The sequence below is a fragment of the Chiloscyllium plagiosum genome, chromosome 7, assembly GCF_004010195.1.
Source record: "Chiloscyllium plagiosum isolate BGI_BamShark_2017 chromosome 7, ASM401019v2, whole genome shotgun sequence".
Taxonomy (NCBI): domain Eukaryota; kingdom Metazoa; phylum Chordata; class Chondrichthyes; order Orectolobiformes; family Hemiscylliidae; genus Chiloscyllium; species Chiloscyllium plagiosum.
In genome coordinates, this window is record NC_057716.1 from 90,185,516 (window position 1) to 90,212,707 (window position 27,192).

A 27,192-nucleotide genomic window follows, 5' to 3' on the forward strand; every position below is an offset into this window, starting at 1 on the left:
AGTGCATTTTAAATGATGAATTCCCCCTTCTTCCCCAACCACATTCTTTCTAAATTGTTACAGAGGAAGATGGTTTACTTGTGAATGATTCTTTCCTTCTTGTCTCTGTAATGGTCAAGAATGCATGCCCTCCCTAATTCAGACATTAGCATTTACCAGAAAGTGAACTGGGTTAACCATGCAAATGCAATGGTTAAAGGGACAGGTCAGAGGTTAGGAATGCTTCAATAACTCACTTCCTGACTCCCCAAAGCCTCTCCATCATGTACAAGGCACATATCAGGATGAAATATGTGATGGAATACTCCCCACTTGCCTAGATGAGTGTAGTTTCAACAAAACCCAAGAAGCTTGACACCATCACAATCAAAGCAGCCCGCTTGATTGGCACCACATTCACAAGCATCCACTCCCTCCACCGTCAATGCTCAGTTGTGGCAGTGTGCACTATCTGCAAGATGCACTGCAAACATTCACTAAGGGTCCTTAGGCAGCACCTTCCACTTCCACCTAGAAGGACAAGGGCAGCAGCTATATGGGAACACAACCACCTAAAAGTTCCCCTCCAAGCCAGTTGCCATCCTTCAATGTCACTGTCTCACAGTCCTGGAATCCCCTTCCTAATGGCATTGTGGATCAATCTACAGCTCATGGACTGCAGTAGTTCAAGAAGGCAGCTCACTACACCCTTCTCAATGGCAACTAGGGATGGGCAATAAATGCTGTACCCAGCCAGCAATGTCCACATCTGAAAAATATTGTTAAAGCTCTGAACACAAGGTAGTTGCTGCTTATTAATGAGTTTCTGAATTCACAGATTGAAACCTAAGGGAAAAATTGGAATTTGTTCTCAATGACAAGAATATAACTTTTCTAATTCGCTCTATTTGTCCAACCACCTTGCTATTTCTCGTACTGCTCATGGCTTGCGAACATCCTGACCAAAGGAACACCACCACCACCACCACCTATGAATTCCCCTCCAAGGCGCACGACATTCTAACACAGGAATGTATTGCATTATTTCACTGGGTCAAAAATCCTCACACTTTCTTTTCAATAACATTGTACCTAACCACCATGAATTGTAGCACTGTAGTTATAATGGCATTGTGGATCAATCTACAGCCAGCTCACCATGACATGGTTAGGCCACGTTTGGAATATTATGTGCAATTCTGGGGAGAATGCTGTGAAACTTGAAAGGGTTCAGAAAAGATTTACAGAGATGTTGAAGGGTTTGAGCCATAGGGCGAGGCTGAATAGGCTGGGGCGGTTTTCCCTGGAGCCATGGAGGCTGACCTTATAGAGATTTATAAAATCATGCGGGGCATGGCTAGGGTAAATAAACAATATCTTTCCCTGGGGGCAGGACAGTCCAGACCTAGAGGGCATAGGTTTAGGGTGAGAGGGGAAAGATTTAAAAGGATCCTGAGGGGCAACCTTTTCATGCAGAGGGTGGTGCGTGTATGGTTTAAGCTGCCAGAGGAAGTGGTGGAGGTTGGTACAATTACAACATTTAAAAGGCATCTGGATGGGTATATGAATAGGAAGGATTTAGAGTGATATGGGCCAAGTACTGGCAAATGGGACTAGATTAATTTAGGATATCTGATTGGCATGGATAAGTTGGACCAAAGGGTATGTTTCCATGCTGTACATCTCTATGACTCTAGGCCTTAATTATAACTTTTCATAATTACGTAGAAGGCGAATAGCTGAAAACCTTTTTGCTGGTGAAGCAATCAAGTATATAAAAAGAAATCACATAGGATTTTACTTTTTCCCAAATGAGTCACAAGTAGACATATATTAATATAGAGATATGAGGAAAAACGATTAAGCATTTGGCCAACAAATTGTGTTTAAAGCAATGTCTTCATAAGGAGAACTTGGACAAGACGAACAAGGCAAGGGAGTACATGTTAGGACCCTGGAAAGCACTGAGGATCAGAGGGATCTTGTTGTGCATGTCCATCAGACCCTGAGGGTATCAGGATGGGTGGATCAAGTAGTTAAGGAGGCAAATGGTATTCTTGCCTTCATTAGCCGAGGAATAGAGTTTAAGAGCAGGGAGGTTATGCTGGAACTATTTAAAATATTGGTTAGACCATCGTTAGATTTGCAAGATGTTGCCTGGGCTGGAGATCTTCAGTTATGAAGAGAGAATGGAATAGATTGGGCAGTTTTCCTTTGAGGAAATTGAGAGGGGACATAATTGAAATATAGAAAATTATGAGGAGTATAGAGAATATAGTTTGGAAGAAACTCTTCCCCTTGATGGAGGGAACAATAAACAGTGGGGCATAGATTTAAGGTAAGGGTGGGAGGTTTAAAGGAGATTTGAGGAAAAATGATTTCATCCAGAGGTTGGTGAGAATCTGGAACTGACTGCCTGTAAGGGTGGTACAGAAAGAAAACCTTTTAAAGGAACCTTCAATGTGCACTTGCAAGGCTATGGGCAAAGTGCTGGAAAATGGGATTAGAATGGTTAGGTCGTTTTTTTTATTGGCAATGAATGCGATGAACCAATTGGGCCATTTTTGTGTTGTAAATCTCTGATTCTATCTGAACAACAGGATTGTTGCCAATGATAGGGCAAATGAAACAATGGATGAGTAAGAGTTGGTGGAACACAGAACTCTTGGAGGGTTTTAGGACTGAAATACATCAGAGGTCAAGATTATTATTGACCTGGTTAGGAAGTCGATTGTGTGGCATGAGGCGAAGAGGAAGAACATTTGGAGGTACAGTAACTGACAGAATAGGCTATTCTGCATTTATATCTCAGTTTTTCATTAGGTTTACTAATTACTTAGATTAAGCATTTTATGCAGGTTAAACGAGTGGAGAAATTTGTGAAAAATGGATTTCAATTAAACTAACTGTGAGCTAACTTTGGGCTTAACCACAATGAGCAGAGTACTTTCTGAATGATAAAAAAGGGTGAAAGGGATTAAGGATGAGAATTTTAAAATTGTGATGTTGGTGGACTGGGAAAACCTGTACAGTAGTTTCCCTACAGTATGGAAACAGGATCTTCGGCCCAACCAGTCCACATCGACCCTCCGAAGAGTAACCTACCCAGACCCATTTCCCTCTGACTAATGCACCCAACACTATGAGCAATTTAGCATGGCCAATCTACCTGACCTGCACATCTTTGGAATGGGAGGAAACCGGAGCACCCGGAGGAAACCAACACAGACATGGGGAGAATGTGCAAACTCTACACAGATAGTCCCCGAGGCTGGAATTGAACCTGGTCCTTGGCACTGTGAGGCAGCAGTGCTAACCACTGAGCCACCGTGCCGCCCCCAAATATGTGGTGCAGTGGTCAATGTGGTAATGGGTGAATGAGACTTGGTACAGGTTAGAATCAGGGCATAAGAATGATGAAAGTTTATGGAAAATGAGAGAGTGAGCATGAGAATCTTGCAATAAAAATGGAAAATGCTAGAGAAACTCGAAAGGCCTGGCAGCATTTGTAGAGGAGAAACAAAAAACATTTCAGGTCCACTGACCCTTCTTCACCAACTATTGGAAAAGTTGAGTGCAGAGGTTACAAATGCACAAATCAAGATTTGAACAACTGGTGAATGGAATATGGGAACAGGAAACAACCATGTAGCACAGTGTTTCCCAAATCATTTCCCACAAGACCCCATTTAACTTAAGGGTTGCCGAGTCCCTGGACATGTGAAAGCAGGGAGAAGTGAGGAGAAGATGCCTGGGAGAGCTGGGGTTTTTGGAGGGAGAGAGCTGGTGGAAATGGATACCAAGGGTAAGGGGGAAAATAGAAGCCTGAGGTGCCTGGAGTGGCAGTAGCCTGGAAGAGTGGTGGGGATGGAAGTAAGAAAGGGAAGACATCTGTGAGAGTTGAATAAAGGAAAGCTCCTTCCTCCACAGTGTTTTTACGAAAACCTCCCTATTTGGTTTTTTTGGACTAAATTCAAGCCACATCCCTTATTAGACACTCTGACTATGTCCAAGAATACAGTAATATAGTGTCAAACAAACTTTAAGTGCAGATAACTAACTACAATTTAATTTTGATGTAGCTGTTGCTAACTATTCCAATCTTATGACTCCAGTTTTAAACATTTCCCAGGTGTTTCCGATCAATTCTGCAATTGCTTTTGATGGAATTGGGCTGAAGCCTGGAAATCTGACACAGGAGATCATGGGACTTTATGCATTAAGTTTCATTCGGTGCAACCTTGCTTTACAGTAAGCTTTTAAGTTGGTTTTAGAAAGATTATGTAAGGAACAGGCCCTGCAAAACCTACAAAATGAAGAATGTCCCTATGGCAAATTAATAATGTGAGTTTCTATTGCTTGTACTCAAGATTCAAGGATGTTCCAAAAAAGCCCAAGTTATGTTTTTGTGTGCAAGGGCACTAACAGGTACAGTTGAAAGTAATCAATGACATCTTAAAAACTGAATAAGGAACTGCTTACTGTCCTTTCAGCCTAATTTGAGGCACAATTTGCCCCAGAATACCCAATTATTCCTAAAGTAGATTATGCAGACCATTAAATATGGACATGCATTGGATTTTGTGATTCACCTTGTGTTTATTTTAATGCAGTGCTTGGAGATATTGGAACTTTAGCGTCCTTATGGAATTTTAACGTGAGCAAGTGTAAAATATTGAATATCTTAGACATTTAGCAATCACTCCCACAGGAGTAGGTGGAACTGCTTGGCCAATTGCAGAGGACAACATTTGTGGACTTCAAAACACCAATATTTGGAGACTAAGTTAACAGCAGTGACTGAGCAAGGCCAATTAATCAGTTATTTTCTGTAGTTCCGCTGCTGTGGCCCAAGACCAATATAGCTGTCTGGCGGTCCCATGGACCCAGTGGCTGACAATCAGAAATTCTCCCAATGTGGATCTTTGCAGCTGGAGCGTATGACACATACCAGACCTTCCATTCAGAATAAACACTCAACTTCATCGCCAAGAACACCATCTTGCATCAGTCTTATGTTGACAACTTTGCCAGTTTCATTATTTAAAAACTTCATCTTCCTGTATTCCGACACCAGCTTTTTTCCATTACAGTTAAGGTAAAGTTGCAATCGTCTTATCAATCGACTGTTCTCTCATTAGAGATGTGTGTGAGAAAGATGTGTGAGAGAATGGGGTGGGGGGGGGGGGGGGGTGGTGTGTGTGGAGGAGAGAGAGAGAGAGAAAGGGAGAGAGTATGACAGCGACAGTTTGAGAGCACGTAAGAGAAAAAAAGCGAGAAGCAAATTCATGAAGGGAAGGAGGCCCAGAATAGCAGGAGAGTTATGAACAGACTCCAAGCAATCAGGGCAAGGGAGACATCTTCAGGTGCATGTAAGCTGGTTGGAAGATAACTCCAGAAGCAAAAGGCCTTTGGATTATGAGAGATGGACATACTACAATGCGCTGAAGACATGAGATTAGGGAGCCCAAATTAAGTAATAGTGAGCTAAGTTAGCAGCCTGTTTTAAGGGTTTCAGAGAGAGATCTGCTTTAGTATAAAAATAGAGCTGACTTCACTGAAGTTTGAATGTTTGTAATTAGATTACTGAGATAAAATGGATGAATTTTTCTTTCTGCATGTAACACAATCATTGCTTTTGTGATTGTCTAGTGTAATATCACTCATGTTTCTCTTTGGTGACATAAATTTTGATGATCTTTTCTTAAAAGTATATTGGTAGCCTCTTGTGAAACTGTTCCAAGACTTAATGCCACTGTAATCAAAATGAAAACAAAAAACATGGCTTATTAAGCCAGGAGTTCACTCTGCAACCTGACTAGTCCAACTATTGCCATCAGTTTGGCTTGTAAAATTGGCTTGGCCCTCTATAGTGTGATGTGGTCAAATCTAGAAGAATGTCACGGCTTTAGAGAAGACAGATATGTGGGGTGAGGGACTTTGGTTTTTTGGAATGACTGGAAAAAACTGGGTTTGTCCTCCTTTGAGCAGTGAAAATTAAGGGGTGGTTTGATAAGTGAATTCATTTGACTTATTATGGTCTCATGGAGAAAGTGAAGACTGCGGAGATCAGAGCTGAAAATGTGTTGCTGGAAAAGCGCAGCAGGTCAGGCAGCATTAAAGGAGCAGGAGAATCGATGTTTCGGGCATGAGCCCTTCTTCAGGCTCATGCCCGAAACGTCGATTCTCCTGCTCCTTGGATGCTGCCTGACCTGCTGTGCTTTTCCAGCAACACATTTTCAGCTATGGTCTCATGTACCTAGGTACAGTGAAAAGCTTTGTTTTGCGAGCAGTATGGCAGATTATAGCAAACAAGGACACATAAATCATAGGATGCTTAGACAGAGAAAAATGTGGAACAGTTATAAGAAATGGTCGAATAAGATGTGCTGTAGGGAGCTCGCAAAGAGTCGCCCAGTGTCGGTGCCATCTTGAATAATACTGTTCACAAAAGGAAACTTTTGGATAGAATAAAACAAGAGAAACTGTTTGCAGTAACAGAGGACACAGATTTAAATTAATAATTAAATAACAAAAGGGCCAAGGCCGACATAAAGGAATATATTTTTACTTGAGAAAGTGAGGACTGCAGATTCTGGAGATCAGAGCTGAAAATGTGTTGCTGGAAAAGCGCAGCAGGTCAGGCAACATCCAAGGAGCAGGAGAATCGACGTTTTGGGCATGAGCCCTTCTTCAGGAAACATCGATTCTCCTGCTCCTTGGATGCTGCCTGACCTGCTGCGCTTTTCCAGCAACACATTTTCAGCAATATATTTTTACACGGTGGGTTTTGCAATGTGCAATCTGAAAAGTTGGAGGAAGCACTTTTAATGGTTGAACTTCAAATGATAAATGGATAAACACCTGAAGGGAAAGGATAGTAGGGGAGATTAATTGGATGGCTCCACCAGCAGACAATGGGCCAAATGACCTCAATCTGTGCTATATTTTTCCATGCATTGTTGAGGGCATTGACCTTGGTGGAGGTGCCAAACTGAGCTCCTATTGACTGAAAAGAAAAATGGCTCACTTCAAATTGAGTAACCATTAGTCAATACTGGCAAACTGCATTTGGACACTTGGTAACCCAGTTGAAATAAGATGGACACTCTCACTAAATTACTCTTTCAAGTATGAAATAAGTGTGCCTAATGTTTGTGGTGAAATATGTCCTTCTTAGACTGTGATTTAAAATCTGAAAAGTGATGTACATTCAACATTGCTTTTTATTAAAGAAAAGTTTGTTATTGTACAAAAAATGTATATACATTTAGATCACTAGATCTATTTTGTGTGCTGAGAGGAATTGGTTACAGGAAATGTCCAGGCTACAAGTTGATCAAAAATAGTCAGCTTGGTGCTCTTATTCAAAACACAATTTTAAACATGTTGTATATTTACAGACTGGAATGGTTGTACAATGTTTAAAATTTCTTTACATGAGATGCTTTATGCACTAAGAATGCACAACAAAGAACACATTTTAGCTTATATATATTGAAAAGATGCTTTGCATATTTTCACAATAATTCTCACACATATTGAAACTATTTTCATTAAACACTGTATGTTAACTAGCACAGTACCAATAGCATTGCCATATTACAAGCATATTGCTGGAAACTGTTTCCAAAATGTCATAAACCGAGGAGGCTGAGAGGTGACTCAATAGATGTTTACATAATTATGAAGGATATAGATAGGGCAGGTAGTCAGAGACTTTTTCCCAGGGTGAAAGGTCAACTGCAAAAGGGCACAGGTTCAAGGTGAGAGTGGGAAGGTTTAGGGAAGAAATGCAGGTTCAAGGTGAGAGTGGGAAGAAGTGCAGGCAAAGTTTTTCACTCAGAGGGTAGTAGGTACCTGGAATGCACTGCTAGTGGAGATGGTGGACACAGGCACATTAGTACCGTTTAAGGCGTGTCTTGATAGACATATTAACGGGAAGTGAACAGAGGGATAGAAACTGTGTATGGGCAATAAGTAGCAAGTCTAAGTAAAGGTGGCGCAGTGGTTAATACTCATACCTCAGCGTGCTGAGGACTCGAGTTCAATCGCATTCTTGTGTGGAGTTTGCACATTCTCCCTGTGTTTACTTGGATTTCCTCTTGGTGCTCTGGTTTTCTCCCACAGTACAAAAGTGTGCAGATTAGGTGGATCAGCCATGCTAAATTGCCCATAGTATCTAGGAATTTGCAGGCTAGGTGGATTAGCCATGGGAAATGTAGGATAAGGTATGGGTAGAATGCTCTTTAGAGGGTCAGTATGGACTTGATGGGCTGAATAGTCTGCTTTCACACTGCAGGGATTCTATGATAAGGAATGGGCACAGGCTTGGTGGGCCGAAGGGCCTGTTTGTGTGCTGTATTGTGTTGTATATTGACAACGCCTTCACTATTTGAAAATAACAAATTATAGTAAGGCACTTCTTGATGCTACAACATGGGCTTTCCTAGCTTTTTGGTGCCGTATATTTTACGGAAAAGCCTTATCATTTACAATGTCCACAAACTATACAGTCTGTATTGTCATGAGGTTTCATAATGATAGTTTGCCAGATGTGGAATAATTAAGAGCTAAACTCAGGAAAGGAAGCAGTGTACAGTATGGCTTTGATGGTAATTGTTCGTGGACTTTTTGTTCTTTCACCTCAGCCAAACTAAAACACTTTTCAGTGACAATGAATCAACTAATATACACTGGGGAGTTCACATTAATGAAATACAAAAAAGCACACATCTACTATTTATAAGGAAGAAATGGGCAATGTTTGGCTTGTACCTTTGCCTGTTTGGTCTAGTATACAGTATCAGTGCTTTGTAACAAAAAGAAACAGGATTCCCATTTCAAATAACACACCTCCTGATGTAACATGTCAATCCACCAGCTATTTCTTCAAAACACAGCAAGAAATCCCTATTCACAAATATATAAGCCTTTGCAAAATGTTCTGATTCTCTTTCTTCAGAATAAAGGTTTCTTTTTATACATTAAAATACAAAGTTTATTTTTAAAAATTGCTCTTTAGGAATGTTAATATTTCGAGACAATCTGTTTTTAAGCATCATATTTTGAAGTTACTGGAATCTGAAGTTGAAATTGCTCTTCACTACTCTTGAGGGTTTAAGACATCATATTAAGAAATTTATTTTCCTCAGCCAAGGTAGTTAACATAGAGCTCATGTCTCCAATTGCCATATTAGTCAACCCGGCTGGAATGGGCTGCAGAGTCAGAGAATTCCGAGGAGTTGTGAGGCGTGAGGAATTTTGAGAGAGGTTCTGCAGAAGGCTGGGGCTCAATGTGCCTGACATCAAGCTAGAATGGTCACCATCATCCATGATAGCATCAAAATCTATCTGTGCTTGGTCTAGAGTGTGGGAGTTTACTGTACTTGATACCTGGTTGGTGCCTGGTGAGGCCATTGCCGCAGCTTTGACACCTTGCATACGCTGTTGCTGCTGAATAGCACAGTCCATTTGGCCACTGAAGTTGCCATTTTGTTCATACATGTGGATCTGACCAGAATAAAACATCAAGTTGTTGCTTGAACCATCATTATTACACTGTTGCGATTGCATTGACAGTTGATTACCTGGCTGATTGTGGCTTACTTCGGGTTGACCGTGCCCGGGGCTCATGCCATTCATCTGGAGTGGGCTTTGCAGATAACTTTGATGCTGCATGTTTAAAGAATTCATTAGACTGTGGTGTCTCTCTAATGGATTTGAACCCTGGGGGGGATGGGGCTGCATCATTCCACGACTTAAGTTGTGCCCAGCAGAATTCATGATGTTTGACCCTGCTTGACTGAAGTTCTGCTGGTTTGGGCTGACTTGAGAATTAGTTTGACTTAACACTCCGTGGGCAGCAAAGGAGCTATGGCCTGGATTTCTGCCAGACTGGATATGGGGCCCAAAGTTCTGTTGGCTTGAAACATGCATGCCTTGCCCTGGTGCGTCTCTGGCACGGCACCCGTTCATCATCATTGGCACCTCGCTTGTGCCAGTCATTGGCTGATGTACCTGTGCCCGGACCTGCTGAGCCTGGGCGTAACTTTTGATTGCTGCATCTTTGCTCTGCATCATTGCCATCTGCTTAAAGTCTTGAGTACCTGTTGGCGCAGGTGAGCCCATCATGTTGCTTGCTGACATATTACTGCAAGCCGCCTGGCTGAGAGTCCTGCTGGCAATATTGGGACTAAGCATTTGGCTGGACTGATTAAAAGTCTGGTGCGGGCTGAGAGATGAATTAGCGTTCTGGCACAAGCTCATTGGCTGCTGCTGCTGCAGCATATAACTCACCCTTTGCCCGTTCACACCGACACCTCTTTGCATCACACCCTGCTGCGCCAGAGCCATCTCATTCTGGTTCATCGGGCCAGTCGGCTGAGCAGAGTTGAGGTTCTGGTACTGGTCAAACATTTGCTTCTGCTGAACTACTGCCAGGTTTGACCGGGCGAACTGCTGCTTGGACTGGTCAGGAATGACATCGACGGTACCTGAGCTTACTTCATTCCACTGAACTGGCATGCTGTTCTTCTTCAAGTTGGGTGATCCCTGGTAAGGTTGACTCCCTGGACTCATCTGGCACTGTGTCATCATAGAACTCGGCTGATTCATGTTACCATCGACCATTGCCATTCCACGGTGGGAGTACGGGTTTTGACTCTGCATGCTCATGTTTTCCTGGAAGCCCTGCATTTGTCCAGTGAAATTCAACGAACTGTTATCCTGGGTCAATCGATTTTCCTGAGAGTTGATATACTGCACCACATCATCAGGCAGCATTAGATCATCCTCCACACCTTGGGCATCGATCTCGCCGGCCACAGTCTCCATGACAACGTTCTCGCTGATGCTGGGCGGCCTAGGCGAGTAGGCACACCTGTGGAGGCTTCCGTCCGACCGAGCAGGGTTTTGAAGGCCATAGTGATGCCTGTCCATCGCCGGTGGCAACGGCAGTGGGTTCATGTTATTCATGCTGTTGAAGCGTTGGACCCTGGGGAGAGACAGAGGATCCATGGCCGTCCTCCTGACTGGGTCACTTGCCCGCCTGGTGGCATTGCCGATAACTTCATGGGGCCGGAGAGCTGCCGTGCCATAGCCGCGAGGAACGCCATCGCTGCATCGCCTTTGAGCGGCAGGAGGAGGGAAAGGAGCATACATGGAATTGGGGCCTTCTCCCAGAAGAGACATTTTCGCCTTCTGGCTCATGCGTTCCATGTTGGGCAGGGGCGTTGGGGGCGGTCCCCCAGTCGCCGCAGCGTATTTAGCCTTCAGCCTGTACTGCTCAGCCGGCGTCAGATTAAGCAGGCCACCACAGTAGCTGACCTCACTGGACCTCCGTGACAGATCCGTGGAGATGGGGTCGTAGGAGTCGGCGGAGCTGATGTTGTTCAGACGGCCACCAACGTGAGAGGCCTCGCTGGAGCGGCGGCTGGAAAAGTAAGGAGAAATGCCGGATGACCTTCGACTGACAGTGTAGGCTGAACTGATGGTGCTCGTTGCACTGTCACGACGCTCATTCAGTTGATTCAAAACAGTGATCTCACTGTTGGACAGCTCCGTTATTCTAGGGTTAGGCAACACAGCAGTGGAACCACCAGTACTTGAATTCTCCAGTGAAACTCCTAAAAACATTTTAAAAAGGCACACATTAATCTCTGCTTGATGAAGGTGAAACTACATGAGGGAAAAGGGAATTAGGTAGAATCCATACAGTATGGAAGCAGGCCATTCAACCTATCAAGTCCACATCAACCCGCCAAAGAACACCCCACCCAGACCCACTCCCCCTTAACCTTATCCCAGTAACTCTGCATTCCCCATGTCTAATCACTTAAACTACACATCCCTGGACCACTATGGGGCAATTTAGCATGGTCAATCTATCTAATCTGCACATCTTTGTACAGTGGGAGGAAAGCAGAGCAGCCAGAGGAAACCCACACAGACACGGGGAGAATGTGCAAACTCCACACAGACAGTAATACAGTCCTAGAGACGTACAGCATGGATCAGAGCCTTCGGTCCAACCCGTCCATGCTAACCAGATATCCCAACCCAAGCTAATCCCACCTGCCAGCACCCAGCCCATAGCCCTCTATACCCTTCCTATTCATATACCCATCCAAATGCCTTTTAAATGTTGCAATTGTAGTCACCCAAGGTTGGAATCAAACTCAGGTCTCTGGTGCTGTGAGGCATCCCACCTTTAATGTTGATGACGTAGTGAAGGAGGAGGTTCATGTGCAGAATAAAGATTGAAACAGAGCAGTTGGGTCAAATCGACTGCTTTTTTTTGAGTGTCTAAGTTCCATGTATATTTAATGTCTATTTCCATTTATACTTTCCAAACTGTTTTACTCTCTAGACAGGACTGAAAAAAAGTAACTTACCATTCATGGGAATGAGAGGCAGCTTGGTGTTCTTGACTGGTGGCACTGGGTTTGCCCATGAAGGAATGTCTCTAACCTGCTTCAATTTTTCTTTCTTTAGTTGCTCAAGTCTTTGGGGTGCTGTCATGTTCTTTCTCAAATGAAGGCTGATTGCTGAAGTTCCAGATGAAACAGTGGAGTCCACAATTGGGGAATCATCTAAGGCAGTCAAATCTCCCAGGCTACCTCCACTGTTGATGTTCATTTCTACTCCACTGTCATTGTTGTTGGTGCTGCCAAGTGGCGATGGTTCACTGCTGCATGAAGATTGGCCACCAGGGCTGGACTGATACATCTGAGGTGAAACAGAATAGATTCTTTCAGAGGTTCAACAACAGAAACATTTGCATTCTAGCCTTAACATTTACTTATATGCAAAAACTTATTTTAATTTCTTTCCCTTTCTGTTTCTGAGGTGATTCTAAGCAATGATTTACCCTGAACTAACCTTCTCATTGGGCATTTTACATTTTGTGAACTTTCACAGCGGCTGCTATCTTTGCTTCTCAAATTCTGAAGGCACTGGGTCTGTAGCTACAGATCCCATGTCCTCTTGCAGTTCAAGTCACCGTACCACGATGAACAGCAAGTATCCTGGCTGCTTTCCCTCTTTGCCAAGCAAAGAGAACTCCTATTCCTGTTTGAAGATTTAAAAACTACTCTCAGCTAACTTGATACATAATGAGAACTAAAAGAGACACCTTGCTGGATCATGTGGCTCAGAGTGAGCCATCGGTATAGTACAGTACAACCTCGATTATCCGAATGAGACTGTCAGGGAGTGTTTTTTGTTTGGATAATTGATTGGATAATCGATCTCATCGTAAACAAGCGGTAATTTATGAGTACCGGTATTCCGAACATTTCTCGGTTATCTGGCAATGCACCATAATGAAATGCTGATCATGGAATGCTGAAATGCCTAATGCCATTTTTACGGGACGTTGAGATCTTGTTTGGATAATCCGAAATTTGGATAATTGATGTTCGGATAATCGAGGTTGTACTGCATATGCTTTTTGAGAGACCAGATCCTTAATCTCAAGCCCATGAAAGCCTTTAGACCAGAGTTTGTGGTCCGCAGTGGCAGCAATGACACGGATGGGAAGAGGGACTTAGGGAGCTAGGCAAAAGATTGAAAATCATTCATTCTCAGGCAGTCATCTCAGGATTGCTCGTGTGCTAGTGAATTTAGAAACAGGAAGATTGAGTGGATGAACATGTGGCTGGAAAAATGGGGCAAGAGGGAGATTATTTGATTTCTCGGACAGGTTCTGGGGCAGGTTGGGCCTGTACAAGGAGGATGTGTTACACCTCAGTAGGACCGGGACGAATATCCTGGCTGGGAAATTTGCTGGTGCTGTTCGAGAAGGTTTAGACGAGCTAAGACGGATGGAAGCTTCAGAGGAAATACAGGTGGAACATAAAGAAAGCTGATCATGGAAGGTAGAAAATGGAAAGCAGCAAAGACAAATTCTAGAATCAACCAGAGTCAAAATACAGGACTGTTAAAAAAGGCAGATAAAAAGTACTCTGAATGCCTGCAGCATTGATGGCATTTGCACAAGTAAAAGCATTTGATTTAATTAGCATTATGAAGCGTGGCTACAAGCTGACCAAGGGGGCTGAATACTAAACAACATTTGACATTTAGGAGGGATCCGCAAAAAGAAAAAGGAGGTGGGGCTGTGCTGATAATAAGTGATGAAGGAAGTCTGAATAAAAAGTGGAATTAGTTTGGGTAGAGCTAGGAAGCAGCATGGGGGCAGCAAAAATTGGTGAGAGATTTATAGATGACTAAACAGCAGTGGTAATGTCAGGCACAGTATAAAATCAGGAAATTAGAGTATTGTGTTCAATTCTGGTCACCACATTACAGGAATGATGTGGAGGATTTGGAGAGAGTGCAGAAAGGTTTACCAGGATGCTGCCTGGATTAGAGGATATAAGCTATAAGGAGAGGCTAGAAAAACTTGGGCTGTTTTCTCTGGAGCAGTAGAGGCTGAGGGGAGACTTGATAGAAGTCCACAAAATTATGAAATGTATAGATAGGGTTGACAATCAGAACCTTCTTCCCAGAGTTGAAATGTCTAATACCAGTGGGCATACATTTAAGGTGAGAGGAGAAAGTTCAAAGGAGATGTGAGGGGCAAATTGTTTAAACAGAGAGTGTAAGGAGTCTGGAACATGCTGCCAAAGGGTGGTGGAGGCAAATATGATAGGGGTGTTCATGGGGGCTTTAAATAAGCACAAAAATATGCAACAAATGGAGGGGTTTTAACTAAGGTCAGGCAGAAGGAATTAGTTTAATTGGCACCATGTCTGGCATAACATTGTGGGCCGAAGGGCCCGTTCCTGTGCTGTACAATTCTATGTTCTAGAGTTGCACTTAGCAAGAAGACTGCAGTCATTATCGATGTCTTCAATCTACGTAAAGACTGGGTAAATCTAATGAACATGCTGCTGTGAAGGAAGAGTTCCTGGAATGTGTTCAAGATAATATTTAGGAGTAACCGTAGCAGGAGACAGTTTAGAAACCCACTTCGGCATAGGGTGCTTTAGATATAATATGCAGTGAGAAAGGGCTTACAAATAATCATGTTGTAAAACAACTTTTGCAGAATAGTGACATTGTACAATAGAATGTTCCATAACCTTTAAAAAAGATGTAGTTCAATCTGAAGCAAGGGGCTTAAGTTTAAACAAGGGCAACTATAAAGATGTGAGGATGAAGTCGTGGATTGGAAAATACGTTATAAAGTTTAATGGTAGATAGGGAATGGTTAGCATTTAAAGAATAATGCCTGGTTTTCAAACAAAACATTCCTTTAATGCAAAAATACCAAACAGGAAAAGTGAGAAAGCCATAGCTAAAAAAGGAAGTCAAAGGTGGCATTAGGTCAAAGTAAGACACTAGTAAAGTTGCCAAAATAAATTGTGAGCTTGAAGGCTGAGAAATTGGTAAAGAAATATAGATTAGAAAATGAATGTAAATTAGCAAGGAACTAATCAAGTAGTATTGGAGAAATGAATGGGACTGAACATTTACAATACCTACCACTCGTTGATCTTCACTTTTCAGAGCTAAAAGAGATGGCTACAGAGATAGTGAATGATTTGGTGATCAGCTTTCAAAATTATGTTCATTCTGCAATGGTGCCTTATAAATGTAGTAGCTGCTAGTGTAACCCCATTGTTTAAGAAGGGATGGAGCGAGAAAACAGGAAGCTATGCAATTGTTAGCCTGATATTAATAGTATGGAATTACTATGATCATTATAAGGGATATATTTATTCAATATCTCAAAAACAATTGTATGGTCAGATTTTTGAAGGGGAAATCAGGCTTGACAAACATGGAAGATTTTTTGAGAATATTATGACCAGACTTAGTAAGTGGAGTCAGTGGATGTGGTGTATTTGGATGTACAGAAAGTGTCTGATTAAGTTCCACACAGGAAGTTAATAAACTAGAGAAAAGTGCATGATATGGGGTTAGAGTACTGGGGTAATTTACGAGCATGAATTGAGCACTGATCAACATTCAGAAAGCAGACAATATAAATGGGTAATTCACAGATTTACACACTGTCCCCAGTGGAGTTACATAAGGATCAGTGCTTAGGACGTAGTTGTTCACAATGTATATAGCGATTTAAATGTGGGGCCCAATTATAATATTTCCAAATTTGCTGATAATATAAAACTTGCTGAGAATATGAATTGCGAGAATGATGCTTGGAGTCTTCAAGGAGATTTATATCAAGGTTGAGTAAGTGGGCAAGAGAATGGCTGATGGAATACAATGTGGGTAGGTATGAGGTCCACTTTGGTCAGAGGAACAATGATGCTGAGTACAGGTATTTCTTAAATGGTGAGAGATTAGAAAGTGCTGACGTTGGAAGGGAGCTGGATATCATTATCCACAAGTCAGTGAAAGTGAGCATGCAGTTGCAAACAATGTGAAAGGCAAATAGTATGTTTGTTTTTATTGGGCAAGGATTATTCTACAAGAGCAAAGAAGTCTTGTCTCAACTGCTATAGAAGAGTGGAGTTACCACAACTGAAATGTGTGCGCCAGTCTGTTACCCTCGCTCTGTACTTGCCACAGAGTGAGTGCAGGGAGGTAAGGATAGCAGGTTCTTTTTTAATTCATTCACTGGATGTGGGTGTCGCTGGCTACTCCAGAATTTATTGTCCATCCCTAATTGCTCTAGAGGGCAGTTAAGAGTCAACCACATTGCTGTGGCTCTGGAGTCACACACTGGCTGGACCAAGTAAGGCAGTTTCCTTCCATAAAGGGCCTTAGTGAACGAGATGAGTTTTTTTAACAATCAACAATGGGTTTTTTCAACAAAACTATTAATGGTCATCTTTAGATTCTTAATTCCAGATTTTTATTGGATTCAAATAGTACCATCTACCATGGCAGGATTTAATCCTTGGTCCACAGAACATTCCCTGGGTCTATAGATTAACAAGCTAGTGATAACACCAGCAGGCCATCACCTCCCCATTTCCTTCCCTAAAGGGCATTCGTGGACTAGATGAGTTTTTAATGACCATCATAGTAGCTGTATTATTCTCATTAACCTAGCTTTTTCCCCTAACATTTCAGATTTTATTTTTTATTGAATTGAAATTCCATCATCTGCCAACATGAGATTCTAATTAAAACTCTCACCAATGAATTACAGCTCAAACACATTACCACTATGTCACTACCTCCTGTTGACAGATGTCAATGATAATGGATGGCAGTGGAAATGCCACATGGCGAACCATGAAAATAGTCACTGGGAAGGGAACTGAAGAAAAACTGAATCAACACTGAAATGCAACTCCAAAACGAACTCGAACTCTGACGTGGAGGTGCTGGTGCTTTGGCTGGGGTCACCTGATGAAGAAGCAGAGTTCCAAAAGCTTATGATTTCAAATCAACCTGCTGGACTATAACCTGGAGTTGTGTGGCTTCTATCTAGAACACTGGTGGAGAAGAATGAGTATTTTACTGCTGTCCCCATGCCTCAGCGATTATTTACCTCGTAATTCTATGCTGAACAGGAACTGAGCTGTGACAGGAATTTAATAAACTAAAGAAAAGTGCATGATATGGGGTTGGGGTAAAGGGGCTGTTTGCCTAGCATGAATTGAGGACTGATCGACAGACAGAAAGTAGACAATATAAATGCCAGAGGCAGTCTTCTGCCATCAATATGTGCCCTAACCCACTTCGACTCCCATTCCCCAGTCGCACCAGTCTATCTGAACAGCTTGAATGTTGCTAAAAATATACTTACAAATTAGCTCAATTTGTATTTTGTAAAATTTCTCAAGCGGAAAATGCTGAAACACACAACAGGACAATAAGTATGTGCAAAGAAGTGAAAGATAAGGAAGTCCTTTGTAAAAGTGCAAGGAAGTATGGACAAAAACAATCCATCATTCAATCAGAGAAAGGATGGCAAGGAATTGATCGACTTTCAAACATGCTTTAAAGATAGAACTATTATAGGATAGCTGAGTGGAGTAACTGAAAATCAAACAGTCATTTGGTAGTGCAGAACTTCAGTATTGCTGAAAAAGACATGTTTTATTGAAACTTTTCATTTTGTGCTCGTCAGGACAATTTGCAAGAATACCAATATTAGCGGAAAATCCTTGTGAGAGGAGAGCATTCCACTCACATTTTATAAAGTGGGACATTTTCCTTTCACTGACAATCAAGTGAATTACCCTGATGAGTACAAGGCAACGTGGTTGACAAAACGCATCACTTTTCAGCGATAATTGAGAACACCAAATCAACAAAAGAAGCTGAGGAAGAATTCAGGAAAGTCACAAGGACAGGCAGGAAGACAGAAACAAAAAGGGAAGAACAAGAAAGCTGAGAAAGGGAGATGAAATTTCTACATATGCAGGGGGCCTAAATGAAAACAGAATGAAAGTTGAAAGAATAACAAATTTTATTTATTTAATGACTTTTGTAATCTCAGGACATCCTGAAGCTTTTTACAGCCAATAATGATAGGTAAAATAAAAACGGGGAAAAAAATGGAAGTTCAATAACCAGGATTAATGAGCTCAATAGGCGTATTTGTGCGTTTTGATCTGCATAATAGAGCCTTTTCAACTTAAATGTCTTGGGCATTCTACTTTCTTACAGGCGATATCTAAATGCAAAGTGTTGTTATTAGATTAGATTAGATTCCCTACAGTGTGGAAACTGGCCCTTCGGCCCAACCAGTCCACACCGACCCTCTGAAGAGTAACCCACCCAGATCCATTTCCCTCTGACTAATGTACCTAATACTATGGACAATTTAGCATGGCCAATTCACCTAACCTTTGTGACTGTGGGAGGAAACCAGAGCACCCAGAGGAAACCCACGCAGACACAGGTAGAATGTGCAAGCTCCACACAGACAGTCACCCGAGGCTGGAATTGAATCTAGGGCCCTGTTGCTGTGAGGCTGCAGTGCTAACCACTGAGCCACCGTGCCACCCTAAATTGCATCATCAGGAAAGTGACACAGGTGGTCAATTTCAGAGCTGGTCACTGTAAGGAAAATATGTTTTAAAGATACGCTGAACTCTCAGGAAAGTGTTCCCTTAAAAGACTGTGCTGATCTGTCCTAATGCAAATGGAATGGAAGCATTTTAAATTGTGGGGCATGACCACACAGAAGCACATATCTACCCTTGTGCTGAATAGGAATATAATTATTAAGTCTTGAGTAAATGGTAAGAAATTTGGGACTGGAATATAACAGTTTTCTATAGCAACACTATATTTGGGAATGTCTGTGCCATTTATCAATATACATATTGTCATTCAGTGGGGAGGTGATGGCTTAGTGGCGTTATCACTGGACTGTTAATCTATGGACCCAGGTAATGTTCTGGGGACCTGCCATAGCAGATGGTGGTATTTGAATTCAATAAAAATATGGAATTAAGATGATGATGATTATGAAACCGTTGCTGATAGTGGGAAAAAAACCCCATCCATTTCACTTATGTCCTTTAGGGAAGGAAACTGCCATCCTTAGCTGGTCTGACCTACATGTGACTCCAGACACACACCAAAATGTGGTTAAATCTTAACTGCCCTCTGGCATAATAATAAAAAATTCATGTGGGGGTCGTCTTTTAGAAAGTTGTGTTTGTGTAATCCATAGCTGATACAGCCTGTTTGACTCTCGCTTCTATCTCAGTGGCCTGTGGAAGCCAGGTGAGAGTGAGGTCAGTAAGCATTAGGGTTGGGGTCAATGTGCGTGATTTGGTGTTTAAAAGAGGAAGATTTAAAGGCTTTGTGTTTTTACCCAATCTGATATTGCATTTAGTGATACTTAGATGTAAAGATGAATTTACATCCAACAAATGCCTGAATATCAGCAGTTACAGTTCGATGAAAAATTCTGAATCCCCTTTGTGAGGTATTTACATGGTATTTGAAGTAAAGAAATAGGCCATTCAGCCCATCAGATCCATGACAGTGTTGTATGTCCCACATAAGCCTTCTGCCACCCTGTTCGTTGACCTCAATATATTCTTCCTCTACTCCTTTTTCCCACTTTAAAAAAAAATTCATTCACAGGATATCATTTCTTTGGGATTCCCTTCCTCAAAAGGCAATAGATGCAGAATCTTTCAATATTTTTAAAGCAGAGCTAGATAGATTGCCAAAGGGATGAAAGATTTTTGGGGATATAGAGGAATGTGATATGGAGGTTAAAATCAGATCAGCCATAATCTTATTGAATGACGGAGTAGGTTTGTGGGCCGAATGGTCTATTCCTGTTCCTTGTTTGTACACTTATATGTTATCCAATGTAACTACTCCCAAGTTAAAGACTTTTCTCTTAATTATTACAGTTTCTCAAAGGCAGGCATGATAGACTAACTGGTTTGCTTCTCTGCTGTGTGTCCCCATGCATCTTACTCTTATTAAAAATAGATTTCCTGTTGATAGTTATTTAAAACAGACATAAACTGCATTAATTTATGTTTCTGAATGGGATAAGTTACAACTGAATCAACCCTGCTCTACAAATCTCTACCTGACAGCTGTGAATAGGCCTTTATATGTATAAGTCCACTTATTTATAAACAGGCACTGCACAATCTTGTACCAATAGTGTTTATATAATGTGCTCCAAACTGTGGGAATGGGTTCTATATTTAGGTATGATCGATAAGGGGAATTTTATAAATGGAGCAAAGCATATCTTTATGCTTAAAAACTCTATTCCTATAAATTGTTCAGATGATGCGACCCATAAACACACCCATAAACACTAACTGTTTCCCATTTCATTTCTCCCCAAAGCAATATATCAAATTATACTTAATTCTTATGGTCCTTTAAATAAATCTAAAAGTGTTATATTTCACAGAAGTATTTAAACCTGCTTTAAATCCTTTTTCTTTAACTAATACCCTTCAGCTGTCACAGATTTCAAATGCTAAACAATTTCTAAAATGCTGCCTGTTTATCCTACTTAAGTGCCACTGATGCTGGGTAATTTACAAGAGTGTTGTTGACTATAATGGAACATGTTCGGTACAGTCATAAAGCAGGAGAGATTGGAGATTAAGTAAATCTTTACTCACCTTAGTACCGACTGTCCTTAGGAAGTTACAGTCAGGAAGGAAAGAATATTGAAGCAGCAAGCATAGCAACAGAGGGGGAGTCAGCAGTAGAAGAAAAGGAGGAGACACTGTTAGTAGGTTAGTACAGAGACACAGTTGGCTAGTTTCACATTTGTGTTTTTGGAAGAAAAATGCACAAGCCCCAGAACATTACTGATATATCTTTAGCACAATTCCCTGCTAAAGTACCTAGATCAAATTTGACAATACTCTTAACTATAAAGTGCTGATGTAAGGTCATTGGCCTGAGATAGTAACTCTGCCTCTCTCCACAAACGCTTCCTGACGTCCTCCAGTACTTTTTTTTGTTTTTATTTCTGATTTCCAGCATTTTGTTTTTAGCAAAAAAAAACCTTGCCTCCTTTGCTTTGATCATTTGACTGGCCAAATGAACCCCCCCTCCCCCAAAACACACGGGAAATAGAGAATGTTACTTCACCAGGTCTCTACTCCTGCACAAGGATCCTGGTAGTTAAGAGGCATGCCGTGAGGAAGGGGTGATCTGCCTGTGTCTAGATTATCTGCCTGCTGAAGGATTCATATGATTTGTAAAGGATCTGGTTCCCTGTTCACATCACTTGCTTTTCAACCATGTCATGGGACATCCATTTTAAGGCATGTCCAAAAGTCAACAGCTTGAATCCAAAACCCAGGTGACCTCCAATAAAAGGTCCCGCTGGAGGGAGCAACTGACCTGGACTGAAAGACAAAAGGCCCATTTTGTTTTTCACAGGAGCCATGGGATCAGGAAGCGGTGCTGAAGCCTTTCTGGCTTCCGTGTCTGGAGATCACCGCGAGAAAAAAAATCCTGACCACTCCCTTTAACAGTCAAAAAATGTGGTGCTGGAAAATCACAGCCGGTCAGGCAGCATCCGAAGAGCAGGAGAGTTGACGGTTCGGGCATAAGCTCTCCTGCTCCTCAGATGCTGCCTGACCTGCTGTGCTTTTCCAGCACCACACTTTTTGACTCTGATCTCCAGCATCTGCGGTCCTCACTTTCTCCTGCTCCCATTAACAGGCCTATTATCAGAATGAGGACCCAAAAATTCAGGCCAACTTACCGCCTCAATTTCGAAGCCTGCAAAGATCCTTCCGAGAAAAAAAAAGGAGTCGATTATAAAATATGAACTGCCTATGTTGGTGCAGACGATTGATTTCTTTCACTGGTTGCCAAGCATGGTCCACTCTGTGTGGGTGTGTCTTACCTTGCATGATCCAAATCACAGCATGCCCTGTACTGCCTGGCACTGACATATTCAGTGGGCATAGCCTTAACTTTATATCTCTGAACTGAAAAATTGGGGCCAATTCCTCATACAACTATAGACCTAAACTGGTTGTTATTAACTGAAAAATAGTGGCTGCCTTACATGGTTGAATATAGGCTGAAACATGCACCTGGCAGTGAGAAGCAGGATAAAACAGAAAGTGGTGGAGTAACTCAGCAGGCCTGGCAGCATGTGTGGAAAGAGAAGCTGAATTAACATTTCGGTTCCGAAATGACTGTCTATCAGAACCCTGCGTGACATTTGAAACCATGTTGAAACTGGAGGATGAAAGAGCTGAAAATATGTGCATCAACGTAACAATTCAATGTTGAATATTACCAATAACTTAATGACTCCAAATCATGTTGATGGAAAATAATTGACTTTTTTTCAGGTGGCGTTTCTGTCAAAAATTCCTATTTACTGAACATATTTTCTCCATGGATTCATGCTAATTAATACGCATGGACCAAATGGACCCCTTCCATAGCGTATAATGTTGGCTTTGGCAAATCCAATTCTGTTAGGGTTTTGCAGTTAATTGCTGTGACATTCCCTGCTAGTTGTCATTAGCTTTTGCTTTACTACTCTTGCCAATAGCTCTTGGACTTACCATGGAATTTTCTGTTTTGATGGTTTTTACTTGCAGGCAGTCATCCAGGCCCCCACTGGTGCTGTTTGCTTCAGCTTTCTCATCAGCCGCTCTATTCCCAGGCCCGATGGCCATGTCATGGTCACTGGGTTCCTTGGGGGGTGGGGGTCTGGGATGAGTGTCATTGCGTTGCTTTTTTGTCACATGAGCATCTGGCCCATGCACAGTCTTCACGTGTTTCCGAAGGGAGCTCGGGTCTGTATACCTCTTGGTGCAACCAGGAATTTTGCAAACATATGGTTTCTGTCAAGACAATAAGCAACATCAGGTACAGAGGAGCAAGTAATCTTCTGATAAATAACAAGGGTCATCAATAAATCTAGCAAGGAATTCAGGAGCACCTCCCTTACCCAGAGACAGCTGAGAATGTGGAATTTACTTCCTATTGGAATGGTTGAGGTGAGTCACACAGATTCACTTAAGGATAAACTGGATAATACAGGAGGGGACAAGGAACAGAAAAATATGATGATGAGTGTCAGTTGAAGTAAGGTGGGAGGAGTCCTGTGTGCTGTGTTAACATGGACCGAACAGCCTATTTTTGTTGGTCTCCCAGAGCCATTGAAAGTGAAAAAAACCCTTCAGGAAAAGTACTACAACTTGGCTTAGCAGGCGTCTCCGTGTTTCCTGAATCAACCTCATTTATCTGATTTCTTACCAATATGCTCAGCTCCTTGGAATATATCAAATTGCCTTCTGAACTCTCTCAGATTATCAATTCCAATTTCCTTTCCTGACAGTTTACTCCATGAGTCTAACACCCTCCTGGGCAATGACTCAAAATTCACAAAAGCCTGGAGCAAGCCTGGAGATGAGAAGGATTTTGTTTCCCCCACAGACTAATAGGCATGTGAGCAGCCAATCGGAAAAGGTGGCTTATTCTCTGCCAGTTGATTGAGTGAATAGCTGTTGGGGATGAGCAGTGAGAACTAAACAGGGATTTATATATCTGGATGAGTTACGTGGGAGTGCGGAAGATCAAAAGAAAGCGTTTTATAGATGAGCTATAGGAGAATGATTCACACTGAGATTGTAAGAAACAAGTTGATGCCCTTCTTTTGGCTCAAGATTGTCATATTCTTATAGGTAAAAAGTAAATTTACTTTTATATTCTTTGCTCCTCCTTTATTTGTTTTTATTTCTTTCCATTTTGTAATCACTGCGATGATTGGGTGCTCCTCACTCCCTTCCTGTCTATTTTTTCCAAATTTCTCAAAGGCTCATCGATGTTTATGGCACACAATGAGGCCAATCAGCCCAACATGTCCTCACCAATCAACAAAGATCTGACCACAGTAATCTCATTTTCAGCTCTTGGCCCTTAGGTCACTGTCTCTCCTTCTAGCATCTGTAGTGCTCTGTAGGAACATCAGGCGTTAAAGGCTACACCCTTTGCTCAATACAACAAATCTTGTTCCGTCGGCATTCAGACAAAAGGATTAGAGTTCAAGGCCTCAGACACCGATCAGTGTTTCTCTGAGAAACCATGAGAATTTCTGCACAGAGACTATTCTTAGCAGTATTAAGATTGAGTTGGTTTTATTCCTCTCACCCCAGTGTTTAGTTATCTTCATGTAAAGGCATAAAGGCTAAGACACAGCCAAGTGTGGGCATAGGCAGGGGTCACTAACTCCATTTCCCCTCCAGCAGAGAACACGTGCCCGGACAAGCATTAATTAGGCCCTGTTGACCATCGAATGGTTTGTCCAATTGGAAGTCTTGGAACCAAAGTCCCGCCCTGCTGGTGCTACTGGTCAATCAAACGTTGGCACTTTCTGAGTCCCAGGGATCCTCACTGGAGGACTATGTTGTGAAGTGAAGAGCTGCTAAAATGGTAAGAAGGTAGAAGTGTAGTTTTTGTTTTGAGTATCATGGGGTCACAAAGAGAGGAGGGTCAGCAGGTTGGAGGAACAAACACAAGGAGCAGGAGTAGGCCATCTGGCCAATTGAATCTGTTCCACCATTCAATAAGATCAGGGCTGGTCTTTTCATGGACTCAGCTCGACAAGCCCTTGCACTACCTACCCACCAAATGCACACAGACTTAGGGAAACAGAAGCCCTTCCCATCCCACAAAACCACCAGGCAGGTTATCTGCCCTTTTCATAGAATCCCTACAGTGTAGAAGCAAGCCATTCAGCCCATCAAGTGCACAGTGACTCTCTGAGGAGAATTCCGCCCTAACCCTGCATATCCCATAGCTAATCCATCTAGCCAATACATCCCCGGACACTACAGGCAATTTAAAACGGCCAACCTACCTAACCTGAACATATTTGGAGGAAACCAGAGCACCAGGAGAAAACCCACACTGACAAGCAGAGAATGCGCAAACTCCACACAATCACCTGAGGGTGGGATCGAACCTGGTTCCTGGCGCTGTGAGGCAGCAGGGCTAATCACTGAGCCAGCATGCCACCTCACATGTTTTCTCACATGCTGTGAAGGCAGGTAATCAAGTGAGTGGCAGTTAGGCCTTTAAATGGCCTTTAGTTCGCAATTTAAAGTCCTTAATTACAGGCAAACCGGGAAGATCTCCCTGGGCTCTCTTGTGGTGCATGGTAGTGTCCCTACCCTGAGGGGCCTGAGTTCAAGTTCCAAAACAAAAAGAAAATAAAGGTTTCATTGGGGATCTTGCAGCACACAGGTAGTGTTCATACTTATAGACCGAGAGGCCAGGATTCAATTCATCTCAGCTCCAGAGATGTGTATGGGTGGCTTGGTGGCACAGTGCTTAGCACTGCTACCTCACAGCGCCAGAGACCCGGGTTCAATTCCCACTTCAGGCAACTGTCTGTGTGGAGTTTGCACATTCTCCCCGTGTCTGCGTGGGTTTCTCTGGGTGCTCTGGTTTCCTCCCACAGTCCAAAAATGTGCAGGTTAGGTGAATTGGCCATTCAAAATTGCCCATAGTGTTAGGTGAAGGGGTAAATGTAGGGGAATGGGTCTGGGTGGGTTGCTCTTTGAAGGGTCAGTGTAGACTTGTTGGGCCGAAGGGCCTGTTTCCACACTGTAAGTAATCTAATCTAAAGCAAGATTAATCACTTAGGTAAAAACAATGACTGCAGATTCTGGATTAGTGGTGCTGGAAGAGCACAGCAGTTCGAAACAATCTTATTAACTGCAGAATTCACTAAAATGCAGCTTCATACTGTACCATGAAAAAAGATCTCCCTGGGTCCCCTTGCGATGCAGTGGTCATGCAACAGCTTGATTAGAAAAATCAGTTAAATAATTAAAAAGATCTCCCTGGTGAGAAGAGGGCAAGAATTCCTCTAGGTCAACTCACAACTTTCTTTGTCATGTCCAGGGAGGTGCGAATCTCACCCATAAGGCTAATAAAAGTTGAGAGTTGAAAACCACAGAATCATACAGCTAGAAGAGTCCCTTCAGCCCACCAAAAATATACTAGTGCCACTTCCCCATTGCTTTAAGACAGTTCAAATACTCATCCAATTATTTCAAAATAGGTTTCACACCTCAACTACCCTCGCAGGCATTGCTTTCTCGAGCCCAGTAATTTGTTTGTATCCTTTCTTTCCAACTATGCTGAGAGAATGAAATAAAGCCCTATCAAAGGGAAGTATGACGTTCAATCTTAAAGAAAAACAGAGTTATTTGATGTGGAATCTGATGATGCAGCTCTTTGGAATATCAATCACCTGCACCGCTGCTGTACAGTTGTGAGCTTGAAACATTATTTTACGGAGTTCCCAACCTCAGTGAGGCTGGACAGACGTCAGGAGTCCATCAATAACAAAAATAACTCCCACTTATGTGACATTGGTAATACAGTAGAATATCCAGAGCCATTTTGCAGGAGTCAAATCAAACATTTGGTATGGAGCCAGGTAAGGGGATTTTCAATAGATATCCAACAGAATGGTCATAGAGAGGGGATTTGAAAGTGGCCGAGATGAAAGAGTCAGAGACCCTTCCACAGTTTAGGCAACTGATGGTGGAGTGACTGAGCCTTAAGATGCAGAAGCAGATTAGGCCATTCAGCCCATCGGGCCTGCTTCCATGCTATTCAATGAGATCATGGCTCATTTGATAATCCTTGACTCCACTTTCTTGGCTTTTCCTGATAGCCCTTGATTCCCTTACTATTAAAAAATCTGTCCATATCCATCTTGACTATTTTTCGTGACCCAGCCTCAACCGTCCTCTGTGGTAAAGAGTTCTACAGATTCACTACAGTCTG

General features: G+C 42.3%; 1 protein-coding gene across 6 annotated transcripts in view; it reads right to left on the reverse strand.

Annotated features, from left to right (window-relative positions):
• Positions 1 to 8,268: 8,268 nt before the first annotated feature.
• Positions 8,269 to 27,192, reverse strand: part of gli2a (GLI family zinc finger 2a) — a 401,106-nt gene continuing 382,182 nt past the window's right edge. For all 6 annotated transcript variants that reach the window (XM_043694210.1, XM_043694206.1, XM_043694208.1 and 3 more), the window contains 3 exons: positions 22,950 to 23,231; positions 12,375 to 12,708; positions 8,269 to 11,606 (listed from right to left, as the gene is read on the reverse strand). In XM_043694210.1, coding sequence (XP_043550145.1) covers positions 9,100 to 11,606; positions 12,375 to 12,708; positions 22,950 to 23,231 — 3,123 coding nt within the window. In that variant the 3' untranslated portion in view covers positions 8,269 to 9,099. The remainder of the gene's footprint in view (positions 11,607 to 12,374; positions 12,709 to 22,949; positions 23,232 to 27,192) is intronic.